A 12,948-nucleotide genomic window follows, 5' to 3' on the forward strand; every position below is an offset into this window, starting at 1 on the left:
AGGCCTGACTTAGCCTATGCTATAAGTTTTTTGGCAGATTTATGTCAAACCCAGGAAAGCCTCATTGGGCAGGTTTGAAATGGTTGTTAAGGTACATTGTTGGAACATTAAATCTGGGTCTAGTGTATGAAAAGAGATCTGAAAAACTTACTCTAAAGGGGTATGTAGACTCTGATTTTGCTGGTGACAAGGATTGCAGAAAGTCTACCACAGCGTACTTTTTTACACTAGGTGACAATTGTATAACATGGAAGTCACAGCTGCAGCCTTTAGTTACTTTGTCAAGTACTGAGGCAGAATATGTTGCCATAACTGAGGCGGCTAAAGAATGTACTTGGTTAAAAGGAATTTTAAAAGAATTGAACTTCATGCATGATACACCTGTTATGTTTACTGATAGTCAAAGTGCTTTATTGCTTTGTAAAAATCCTGTTTACCATGAAAGAACTAAACATATTGAGGTAAAGTATCATTTTATACGTGAGAAACTGTCTCAAGGTGAAGTTAATCTTGTTAAAATTCACACTGATAGAAATCCCTCTGACATGGGAACAAAAATTCTACCTGCAAGTAAATTTAGATTGTGCTTATCTTTATTACACATTGACACTGGTTAATTTTCTTGCAGGTGGTGGGCGATGATGATGAACAGTTCTTCCATGTGCAAATTCGCAACCAAGAGAGAGTGTTAGGAGAACCAAGGTGAAGAATGTGAGGATATGGTTCACCTAACCCCACCCAATGTTGTGACTTGATGGTATTGATGTTGACACAATGAGGTCTTCCCACGTTTTGGCAGAGGCATGGTCTTTCCTTCCTTCCCCTTCATATGTACTCTCTACCATTTCAAAAGAAAGGGGAAGCTCTCGGTTTTTTTTTTTTTTATTCCCAGCAGAAGGGGAGCTCTCGGTTTTAGCTTAAGGTGGTGGTTCTTTGCCGGATTTTTTCCCCTCTCTCTTGGAAGGTGATTTGCAAGTCATGGAGGCTGTTCCTGAGCCTGAAAAACACCCATAAATCGAAGAAGAAGCTGCTGAAACGAGAAAGGAAAACTGCAGAAATTTCGGCCAAAGACAGGTTGTATTTTTCCATCCCTTTTTCATTGTTTTGCCTTAGAATATCTTCTATTGGTTGATGTTTTGGTTGATTGAACTCCTAGGATCCCCAACACAGCAAATGTGAAATAGTTTCTTATGATGCCATTTGAAGGTTCCATTTTTTCTGTAGGACTTCGTTCACCTGAATCGAATTGTGCCAAATTCGCGAACAAAAAAGAGAGAGGATATTTTGAGTGGAATGGCAGAACGCACTAGGAGCTTGTAGGAATTGCTTCCCATCAGGACGAGCATGTGAATTCACCATTTTTTGTCAAAAAAAGGTAGCCTACTGCCCTGGAGAAATCGGAATTTATAGTATTGAGTTTACTACTACTGTGGATAAGAATCCATTAAAATGTTTTCTTGATCTGCTTTGCGCACAAATTGGTGGCTTAATGATTTGAACACGATATGTTCAACAAAATGCATTGTCTACGTGACGACATCTTCCTTTGAGGCTCACAAACGTAGATTGACCACCAACAAGAAGTTTACAACAATCCCACACAGGAACTTGGATTTCTCTCAAATCTCTCAAAAACAGGTGTAATCACTCAGAAAACAGGATAATAAATACGACAACTGTAGCAACACCATTTTCATACCCTTATAAATATTGTCAATATAGAGAGAAAGTTTAAGTTGGTAATTATTTGCTCCAAGTGAGAATATTGACACGAATATCATGGGTTCAAATCTCATATTTAATAATATACACGTGTTAGGATTTAATAAGAAAAATGAAATTCTGGTTAAACATGTGACTTTGTTGAAGACGAGATTTGAAAGACATACAAAATAGTTTAAGCTTTTAAATTTAACGATTTAACCGTGTATATGTGCTTCATGCATGTGCAAAAAAATAGAAAATGTTTACCATTAGATGCTATGAGGAAGCAACAGAGATAAGCAAAGAGACTCATATTGGAAATTTGATATTTAGCCACGTTGGAATTTACGGGATTATTACGAATATGTGTGAAATGAAAAAGTTATCAATTGGTGTGATGATTAGTCACGATTCTTCAAATACAAACAATGCATATTAAAAAGCCAAGTTGTTTTCGAATGGGGTGGACATTTTATAAATATACATAATGAAAAGTTATGACCTTTTGATAAGAGGCATTAATCTGGACCACTAGTTATTATAATGTATGATCTAATGGTTCACATTAATTTATGTAAAAGATGCAACATTTCTGAAAAGATACTTGAAAATTTTATAAATAGGTACACCCAATTCTGTGTTTCCTTCAAAAAATCAATTCAAGAAAAATGGTTTCTAATTCTCGACTCTCTTCAAAGTATTCTGTTTTTGTTATTTTATTGAAATAAAAAATTATTGATCAAATTATTTTCAAAATAAAATTCCTTTCAAGCAATTTTAATTCGTGTCTATTCCATTCGTAAAAAATACTGTTAGTACTTTGGTAAGACAAAATGAATAAGGTGCTATTCTAATTTAGAAAGAAGTCTTGTATCTTAGGAGACATACGTTCATTTGATCTTGTTAGCACCAAAAGGACGAAATCTATTTTAACAAGATTTGCAGTTGAGTACTTCACTTCATTTCATTTCCTTCTATTTCTACATTTTTCTAAATGTCAATGAATTAATAATTGATCTAAACTTGCCTGTAATATAAGATTCGATTGACATTAATTTTTAAGGTAAAACTGAGTAGTTTATAGGGATGTGACTCTTGAGTATGTAAATGTTCTATGCAATTGAAGTAAAATTAGTAGCAACTCATGTTATTTAATGCATGTTTGACCCTCCTTTTTTTTTTTTTTTTTGTTAAAGACTTATTTTGAATAGTGTTTTGATGGAGAATGTGTGGTTAAAAAACTAATAAATTTTATTGGATTTGTTTGTAATATTATTTTATTGAAAAATGTGTATGTGAAAATAAGATAAGAGAAAATTTTATTTTAAAAATAATAGGGACCAAACAAATATTATGTAAAATGTAATAACTTCTTCAATTGTTGTATTAAGTGTAATTTTTTAAAGAAAAATAAATAAATGCAATTTAATAAATTTAGTAATAATATAATTTATAATTAAATAGATGATGCAATTTCTTTCAAAAAGAAAATATTGAAAAACAAAACCGAGGAAATCTAATCCAAATTAAAAGACTTAAATTTTCTTTTTGTAATTTTGATCACCTAATAAATCTCAATTGGATCATCTATTTCTAATTTATAGCAATCGAATTACTGTATTTCAGTTAAATTTAAACATTTGACATTCTGTTATGAAATTTAAATTCAATATATACTTTGATGTTAAATGATGGGTCACTCATTTTTAAAACAGGAAATTTAATCCAAAGATATAGCAGTGCCTGCCGAACCAAGATTCATGGCCTGAATCTGAAGAGAAGAAGAAACAAGTCGCCGCCGAGGTCCGAGATGTAACTAATAAAGGTACAAAATTGAAAATTATTTTAGTTTTTCAGGTATCTAAATAATGTAATTATTTCCTGGTTCGTCTAATTCACATTTGAGATCTGAAGAAACTGCACTGTATTTTGTTGTATTGGGTAGCTTTTGAATCTCATTTTTTCAAGAAGAAAAGGTAGATTTTTATATTAATAAGATTGTTTATTACGAATTTTGGAGGAATACGTGCATTAATAACGTTGGAGAAAATTGGACCTGTCCAGTTGGGTGTATGTCGATGCACCTAACTTGTAGAGAAGAGAGTAGTAATAGAAATCTTAGAATAGGATTTAGAAACTTCATTCTACCTCATATCTAGTCTAGTTAGGTTTTATCTTTTAGTAAAACGGTTTTATTATCTTTCCTTTTTCTTTTCCTTCTATTTATAGGACTGCAACCCTGTATATATATGATTGATTATGTAATAAATCATTCAGCATAAAATTCTTACTTAGTTTAATAACAAAAGAGTGTTTCTTATGTTCAAAACTTCTAATTCTGCATTTTCCGGAAGCAACCAATTAGGAAAACATCCTTGTAGGTTGTTGTTGGACAAATCAATGAACTAACAATATGAATACTTTCAACTGGAATTTGAGGTCCATTTTAAATTATCTATTTCAACATCCAATTTTCCAGTTTTCATTAGTTCAATGATCTCCTTTAATGAGTGGGCAATGTTGTTAATCTTATATCTTGAGAGGGCAAGGAACCAAAAAGGTTGTCTATACATCATATAAATGGTAAATGTCGAAAGGGGAGGAATTGATAGGGGAAAAAAATGAAACAAAGAGAAATACAAGCAAATGATTACTTTGACACTTGTTAACTATTAATTGCCAGCTACAGACCTTTCACTTGTATCCCAAACTTACATATAAGAGGTACAAAATCATCTAGCACTTTATAGTATCACAACTCCACAAATTGAACACCTTTGTTAAAAGAAATTCATATAAAAAACAGCAATTGCTGCTAGAAAGAACACAATGTAGGAAACAATAAAAGTGGGATAAAAATCTGCTATATCTATTTTGTACCATTTCCTATCCTTTTTTTCTGAACTGGATGATGATTTTGGCAACTCCCCAATGGAAGAGCATTTATTTTCCAGTGGAAGTCCACAAAGATACAGATTTCCCTCATAACTGCTCCTATCAAAAGTCCCAAATTGTGATTTCATTTCTGGAAGTTTACCTGATAAGTTGTTATAAGCCACACTGAACATCGCCAAAAAGTGGAGATTCAGCAATTCCGGTGGAATCTCTCCACTTAATCTGTTGTGGGAAAGGTCTAAACTCTCTATTTGGGAAAGACGAGAGAAAATTTTAGGAATGGAACCCTTAAGATGGTTATGAGACAAGTTTGCTGCATGAAGTGAACCCAAATCTCCAATTTCATGTGGGATTTCTCCTGTTAGATTGTTGCATGACAAATCCAATCCCGACATGTAGTTGAGGATGTTTCCCTTGTAGGAGCCACGCCTTCCTTTTGTAACGAATTCGACTTCAACTAATTCGTCGTATTCATCATCTACATTCTGTTGGTCATAAGTCCTCACCAAGAAATTCCCATATGTGCAGATTGGATGCTTTTTCCATGCAAGGTAGGTGTGCAAGCTGTATACTTGATCGTATATACCAAATTTACCGAAAGAGATGTTATTGATGCAATGAGGAATAATCCCTGAGAATTTGTTGTGGGACAGGTCCATCAGGGAGACTTTTTTCAAATTACATATGTGGTTGGGAATGGAGCCATTCAACTGATTTGACCCCAACAGAAGAACCCTCAAGTCGGAGAGCGCATGGAATGAGTTGGGGATTGTACCAGATAGAAGGTTATCCCTCATATCCAATGTTTGTAGATATGATGAATTTAGAAAAGCATCTGGTATTGGTCTGGTGAACTTATTTCCCTGTAAAACTATATGACCCAGCATGTTCGAGCAAGATGGTAAAGGTCCCGAAAGAGAGTTATGTGAGATGTCTAAAAGCCCGAATACCCCTAGTTGACACGGTAACCGGCCTCTCAAGAAGTTATTGTACATGAGGACAGTCATCAAGCTTGTCATATTAGATATCCAACTGACTTCACCTGAGATATGGTTGTTGCTAATGTCCAGCATACTCATGATAGAGCTCCTAGTGATAACATTTGTCACAGTTCCAAAGAAGTGGTTGTCCTCTAGGCGTAAAGCTATTATACTTGTCAAATTGAAGCTAGTATCAAATACTTCCCCTTTGAACTTATTGCTTGATAATTTGAGAACAGATAAATTGATGCATCCTGCAATCAGTTCTTTTGGTATTTCTCCATAGAAGTTGTTGAAAGACAAGTCCAATTGAATCAAGTTTGACATGTTGCAGAATGAGGATGGAATGGTACCATCGAAATAGTTTCTAGATAGGTTAAGATATTCAATGCTTAGAAGCTTTCTTCCCATGTCTTCCCCTACCTGTCCAGTGAACCGGTTGTTTGACAGATCGTACCAATAAATGCTATTGTTATGATGAGGAGGCAGTGATAACTGGCCAACAAGGGAGTTGTTTCTTAAGTTCAAAACTTCTAATCCTGCATTTTTCTGAAGCAACCAATTAGGAAAATTTCCTCGCAGGTTGTTGTTCGAGAGATCAATCACTTTTAGCCTGTACTGGTGTGAAAGAAAAGTGGGGATATTGCCACCGAGTTTATTAAGGTTACAATTGGATAATAGAAGAACTTTCAACTGAAATTTTGGGGTCCAATTTGAATTTTCAGTTTCAACATCCATTTTTCCCATATTCCCCAGTTCAACGATCTCCAGCTCAGAATGATTGGCCAATAAACTAAGTGATAATTTACCCTCAAATTCATTATCCTTTAGGCTTATGTATTGCAGGGATGTGAGGTTGGATATTATGAAGGAAATGTCCCCTTTGAATCGATTCATAGAAAGATCTAAAACTCTTATAGAGCTCAAGTTGGTGAAACAATGAGGGAGCTGTCCTTCAAAGGCGTTTAGACTGAGGTCTAATTCTTGAAGGTTTTTAAGTTCACAAAAACCTGCAAATTATGGAGTATGAATAAGAGTCCTTAAAAGTTTAGCAATATATATATATATCATAAAAATAGAATCATGATAATAAAATAAAATAAAATACTAAAACATTTTATTTTAATCCTTAATTGTCCCAATTTCATTTTCTTCAACATCACAAACATCAGCTCCTTCATTTATCATTAAAAATAATATTTTCCAACTCTAACTATATAATGATAGAATAACAATGTCAAGCAGCCAAATATCTTCAAGAGTATCAAATAAGTTCTCGATAACGTCCCACATTTTGGATTCTCATTTTGAATAGAAATTTAATTTTCTTGATAGAAGACATAGATTATTATGAATGGAAATCAATTTATTATATATATAGTGGAGTTTGATTATAAGTTTTCGGTAATTTCCCACATTTTGGATTCTCATTTTGAATAGAAATTTAATTTTCTTGATAGAAGACATAGATTGATATGAATGGAAATCAATTTATTTTATATATAGCGGAGTTTGATTTTATTACACACAATTTTACATGTATTAAACTATTATGTATTCTTAATAGTAATAATGTATTTATCAACTATTAACACGATTTTATATGTATTAAAAGATTTAATGCTATTGTGTATTTTTAATAAAAAAAACTCTACTCCCTCCATCATATAAAAATAGACTTACTTTCGTTTTCACACAGATTAAGAAAACGTAAATTATTTAATTTAATATGGAATAATGTAAATTTACAATTTTACCCTTTTAAAATTGATGAAAGCATGGTGAAAGTCAAGTTTTCTGATCAACTTTGCTGTAAAATGAAATATTTGGCACTATGAGTGCCACAAATGGAATATTAGGGTAAAGTAAAGTTTTGACCGTGAATGCAATTCTCCTAAAGTAAATATGTATAGAATAGATTCAATATGTTTAATCTTGTACCTTTACTGGGCAAGAAACCCGTAAGGTTGTTTTCTGCCAATGATAGTGCCGAAAGGGAGGACATGAGCCCGATAATTTGAGGTATGCTCCCCGTGAAATTGTTCTTGCTCAAATCTAGAACCTTTAAGTTCTTGAAAGCTATAAGATCTGGGCCCCGAAAAAAAAAAACCTTCATATAGTTAATGGTCAAGACTTTGGAAAAGAGATTTGATTTACTCTTCTTAATGCTTCAAGGGAGATTTTGTCTAACCTTGAATAGGTAGATGACCAGTTAGTTGATTCTCTCTTAAAATTAGGACTTCCAGATCCTTATTCAGGTTGTCCAATTCTGCAGAAAGATCGATTACTTGAATGCCATAATAATTTTCTTATTTCTGCTAACCTCTTATCTAGTTTTGAAGTTTTCGAAATTAATTTCAATAAAGACAGCGTACCGTTACTTGAAATTGGACCTTCCATATCATTTTTTTGTAACGATAAGAATATAAGTGCCGTTAGATTGCTCACTGATTTCAGAATGTCCTTGTTGAAATAGTTATTGCTTAAATCCAGGTGCTCCAACTTTCTCAACTGGGATAAACTCGTTGCATCTGCAGAAAGTCCACGACATCATCGAATGAATCAAGATAAAAAGTTAAAACTCGTGTTCATGATTTGATCTTCCATGTGACCAGTTTCTAAACTTACTCAAGCAATGCCTTACTACTATAAATGAAACAGAGATCTTGGAATTGAAATTACTTATGTACCTTTGAATTCATTAAACATGCGATATTTATCTTGCAAATGTAATAATTTATGTATCTGGCTTTATGACTTGTTTATGATTTATCTAGGGATGTATGCATATAGGGGGGACTGGGCAGCCCATTTAATTTTTTTAATGGATAAAACAATTTTTTTATTTTAAAAAAAAGTTTTATGTGTAAATTTATTATTATTATTTTTTACATATTAGCCCGGCTTGTAGTCCAGTTTTGTGTCCGTCACCTAATTTATTCCAGTTTGAGAACAAGTGTAGTAAATATTGAGAAATACCATAATTGAAGAATTAGAGTGTACTGGATAGGGATTAAAGAAAAACTTGTACTGTAGTGTCGAATGTTGTGTACCAATTGAATGCTAAAAATCTAAAATTATTCACCTTGCAACGAGGGGTTACCCTCAAACCTGTTACGACTTAAATCCAATATTTCCAAGTTCCACAAAGTCGATAGATCTGCAATCGATAAAGATCAAAACATAAGAAGAAAAACTTTTCTTTGTCCAACAAGTTGAGAACGGTTGATTTTATATAAAATGCGAATTATCAATATATTACTAATACAAATTTACATGCCTTGTACAGGAAGAAGCCCTTCAAAATTATTGTGACTGAGGTTCAAAAACTTCAACGGCTTGAGTGTGCTAAGAGACTTGAAGATGCTGTTGTTGAACGCATTAACAGCAAGGTTTAACTTCTCTAACCTCTTCAAATGGACCAATTTTATAAAACCTGCTTAGAATGCGCTGATTGATTTCATCAATGTTGTATTAATCTTCTACTAAATCTATAGTAATTTAACTGTACATAAGATGGTGTTTATTGCATAATAAAACCTTAACCTCTGATGATAAGTAAGTTTATATGCGAATACTAGGCTAATTAATTACCTGCAGTACTAGCAGAACTCATTAATTCATTTCCCGACAAATCAAGAATTCTTATTTCTTTAAAAGGGGAAAATAAGGAGACGTTAAGAAAATTATCTTGGGGATCAAGAATATTTGAAATATGTAAATTGTTAAGATCGAGCTCGACTACTCTGCCAGTAGTTGGATCACAGGTGACTCTCTCCCAGTTGCAGCAGTTACTCTCTTTTCCATGAATCCATGAAAGAAGCGTAGTGTCTTCTTCACCATTCATCATTCGAAAAAATGTCTTAATTTCCAGAAGACCGCTTCTCTCCTCCTCAATACAACCATGGAATCCATTGATTTGTAATAAAATTGTAAAAGCCAACAATAAGCATTTCATTGGCAGCGACCCCATTAGTTTTCTCGATGAATCAAACTTTTTAGAACTGCATTAATAATATCAGAACTTGGAAGTCGTTGGCCAAGTCTTCTAGCCTCGTCAACGCCCCTACCCCCACTCTAGAGTTGAACAAATGGTCATGTCGAACTATCAGAGTATTAACCCAAGTCAACAGAGTCTGATCTATTTCTTATGATCTTATCCTTTATCATTCCTCTTTGACCTTTCCACTCATGTGGCCATGCAATCTTTGAAAGACTTAGTTGAAGAGACCACTTTTGTCTTATATATATACACGTACGGAAATGATTTTCTAAATACCGATGATATGGCACGTTATTTAATTGCTGAATAAGTTAATGTTAGGTTCCATAAATTTAATAATTCACCAATTAAATGGTGTGTCAAGTCACCGATATATGAGAAGCGTTCTTCCTATACATGATTTTGACAAGTATTTTTGACAAATAATCGTGATCTTTAATTTAAACAAATTCAACGATCAGTACATATTTCACTCAGATCATGGTATGTCATGTCACCAGAGTGAGTGTGTGTGTGTGTGTGTGTGTGTGTGAGTACGTTATTTCATGATTGATTTAGAGAAAATTCGGATTGAACAAGTTTGGATGAGATGCACATAAATTAAAAATGGAGGACAAAGTGCACGAAATTTGAAAGAAAATTCCAGCTTTAGATGATTTGCTAATTGCACTCAAATTCCATATTAGAGATGCTTTAGGATTCCTTTTTAGAGTTATTATGAATTTCTATATATAGTTTTAATCATTCTTTATAGGACACACAATTTTAGAGAGAAAGCATAAAAATCAAGATTAAAGAGTTAAAAATTAGGGTTTACAAGATTTTGGAATTGAAGAAGAAGATTCTTAATGTAAGATTCAATTCATTCTTTCATCGAGATTCAGATACCTTCCAAAGAAGGTCGTGATTTATAAATTGATTAGGAGTTTCAATCCTACGAGGATTCATACTTGTGCTTAGGTGATTTAATTCTAGATTTATTAAATTATCGGGTAACACGAAAATTAATTTGATATTTTTAACAAATTAACTAAATTAAAGGCAACTAGAACCAATCAAAGCAAGTAAACGTGAATTTTTGAAAAATTTTAACTGAAAACGTGTTGGGATTCATAATTAACTCAATTGCTGCCCAATTAATTTATTAAAAAGCAATTTAATGTATTATCCAATTTCTATGATACGATTGATTCTCCTAATTTAGATAATTATCTTTCTCGAACTTGATAATAACATAATTACTCGTTGTGAGAATATCTCAAATAATCACGTAGGATTAATCTCGTACAAGAACATAAAATGCTTGCTCTCTGGTCTAAAATATCTAATAATTACTCAGAGATTAAATACTTCAGTAGCAAATTAAATCCTTATATTGTGCCCTAGAAAAACTGAACAAAATGTGGACAAAGTTTCCCTTCCCTACTAATCCTCGAGCAAAACAAAGTTAAACCACAAATAAGTGAAAATGCATCTCAATAGAATGTCATGCTTTTGGTTGCCTCAAAATGAAACAAAAGTTAGCACACAGTTCAATGGGAAAATTCAAATAAAGCTTCAAGAAAAAATTTCACCCTTATCCATTGCATGATCACTTCCACGTGAGTACCTTGCCCTCTCTCGTTTCCAGTCAAAACTTGAATCAATCAAATAGCCAAGTCGACAATAATCTTGAACAATCGAATTTCCCAATCCCGGCCAAAATGTCCAAATGTAGCTCACTTCACTTGGGAATTCCAACAACTCCTCGCACATCTACATCTAGTTTTAACTCTCGAGAGTGCCCTATTCAACGGTGAAGTTCATTGAACTCCCCAACTCTCTTAACTTCCGACAAATGGGTTTAAACGAGCTCGAAATGGAGGGAAATGTTAGCTATTGCTTCAAAGTTTCCACCAGGTGCAATCTAAATCCATCAAACAAAAACTAGTCCGGCCTCGGTAGCTCATTTTTCTTTTCATGCAACTACTAAAATTAATTGAGAAAACGAGATAGACCCGTCCAATATCTATGAAGATCTTGGATAAATGAAAAATAAATGAAAACGAGATAGGATAACAAAGTTTGCCAGTTTGATGTGTCGTCCGTTTTTGGCTCCTGAAGATCTTGCTGCAAATTTTAACTGCAGACTTTAAAGCATAGAACTCAAAATTTTAAAGCATGAAAAAGCCCAAAATTTTGAAGCATAGAACTCAAAATTCATCCACACTTTAATCCATCTCTATTAGTGCCCATCATCCACAATAAATAACAAGCAAGACTCTCAGACTCTGCATAAATGCTTGTTTCGCACTGCTTTTAAGTATTTATTCAACACATTTTCTCATCCCATAAAGAGCACATCTCCAACAATATTGAGGATTTTTTACTTTCTACTGTGTAACCTCAGTGTCGATCAAAATACTCAGCAATGTGAAACGGAATACTTCTCCTCTAACAAAAAACTAAGCACTTGCACAAGTATGCTTCAAAGTTACAACAACAAATACGTAGAAGAGGAACTTAGATGTTAATAGTTGCATCCCACAATCTAAGTAGCCCATTACGCCCACCGCTATAAATCCTTTTCCTTTCAAGGTCTGAATTAGCACACCTTACCTGAAAACATCAAAATACATGCAAAAACTAGTAAGCAATCGGGATCCTTTTATAAAACTTCTGCATTTAGATTATGAAGTAGGGAAATCCAACCAATTTTCCCAAAGTCATAGAGAAAAAATAATAATAATAAAAAAAATAAAAAATAAAAATCCCCAAAGTTCAGCGATGCTCCACATCAGGTTATTAGCAAGTGTCATGCACCAAATACTCGAGGAAACACAGGTTAAGTAGCAAAAAAAAAATTGAAGTGGAAGGAAGACCAGAGGCAAATTCACAAGAGACGCAAGAAAGGCCAGTATCCAGATTCGGCTAAATATACTATATCAGAAATAACAGTAAATCAAGGGTTGAATGCCTTGACAACAACGGAAAAATAATAAATGGGAAGTTAATATGCACCATTGCAACTGTTTTTTGTGGAGTCCTGTAGAGTTGCCATCCAGCCATCTTAGAACCCGTGCTAGATAAACCACCAATTCTCTCCTGAGGCCGATGGAAAAGGGACATCGAGTTATCAGCTGCCCCTATTCCGAGCCAGTGTTCACCAGCATTGATAGACAATATGGAAGCAGTATGAATTGCGACATTCTTGATACATCTTATACTACCTACGAAAAAAAAAAAAGAAGCATTAATATGATAAAGATGGACCATTTTTTCAATCATACAAAGAGAGCTAAGTAGAAGAAGATCTCATTAATGTGGTCTATGCATGTTAAAAATGTGATAGTAAACTTTCAAAAAAAATGTCACATTTATCAACAA

At 33.5% G+C, this 12,948-nt stretch overlaps 2 protein-coding genes and 1 long non-coding RNA gene across 4 annotated transcripts; 1 reads left to right on the top strand and 2 right to left on the bottom strand.

The window, feature by feature from the left end:
* Positions 1 to 474: 474 nt before the first annotated feature.
* LOC111401827 lies at positions 475 to 9,137 on the top strand. 2 transcript variants are annotated; one of them, XR_002704119.1, is made up of 3 exons: positions 475 to 1,375; positions 3,420 to 3,529; positions 8,869 to 9,137. It is a non-coding gene; the product is annotated as an uncharacterized LOC111401827 (long non-coding RNA). The 2 variants fall into 2 exon arrangements; XR_002704118.1 differs by lacking the exon at positions 475 to 1,375 and having other exon boundaries at positions 3,211 to 3,529.
* LOC111401823 (LRR receptor-like serine/threonine-protein kinase GSO1) lies at positions 4,254 to 9,773 on the bottom strand. Its single transcript, XM_023029744.1, has 7 exons — positions 9,174 to 9,773; positions 8,860 to 9,015; positions 8,665 to 8,739; positions 7,955 to 8,110; positions 7,771 to 7,848; positions 7,521 to 7,667; positions 4,254 to 6,589 (listed from the first exon to the last, which is right to left on the bottom strand). The coding sequence occupies exons 1-7, from the start codon at positions 9,550 to 9,552 to the stop codon at positions 4,485 to 4,487; spliced, it is 3,096 nt and encodes a 1,031-aa protein (XP_022885512.1). The 5' UTR covers positions 9,553 to 9,773; the 3' UTR covers positions 4,254 to 4,484.
* Positions 9,774 to 11,759: 1,986 nt separating this feature from the next.
* Positions 11,760 to 12,852, bottom strand: LOC111401828 (DENN domain and WD repeat-containing protein SCD1-like). Its single transcript, XM_023029749.1, has 2 exons — positions 12,583 to 12,852; positions 11,760 to 12,180 (listed from the first exon to the last, which is right to left on the bottom strand). The coding sequence occupies exons 1-2, from the start codon at positions 12,847 to 12,849 to the stop codon at positions 12,085 to 12,087; spliced, it is 363 nt and encodes a 120-aa protein (XP_022885517.1). The 5' UTR covers positions 12,850 to 12,852; the 3' UTR covers positions 11,760 to 12,084.
* Positions 12,853 to 12,948: the final 96 nt, after the last annotated feature.

The sequence above is a fragment of the Olea europaea genome, chromosome 10, assembly GCF_002742605.1.
Source record: "Olea europaea var. sylvestris chromosome 10, O_europaea_v1, whole genome shotgun sequence".
NCBI lineage: Eukaryota > Viridiplantae > Streptophyta > Magnoliopsida > Lamiales > Oleaceae > Olea > Olea europaea.

Coding starts and splice junctions, on each gene's coding strand:
- LOC111401828 (XM_023029749.1), bottom strand. CDS start 12,849: ATGATTGAAAAAATGGTCCATCTTTATCATATTAATGCTTCTTTTTTT. Junction 12,181..12,582: donor CACAAAAAACAGTTGCAATG/GTGCATATTAAC, acceptor TGATGTTTTCAG/GTAAGGTGTGCTAATTCAGA.
- LOC111401823 (XM_023029744.1), bottom strand. CDS start 9,552: ATGGGGTCGCTGCCAATGAAATGCTTATTGTTGGCTTTTACAATTTTA. Junction 9,016..9,173: donor GAGTTCTGCTAGTACTGCAG/GTAATTAATTAG, acceptor CATTCTAAGCAG/GTTTTATAAAATTGGTCCAT. Junction 8,111..8,664: donor GGGTAACCCCTCGTTGCAAG/GTGAATAATTTT, acceptor GACTTTCTGCAG/ATGCAACGAGTTTATCCCAG.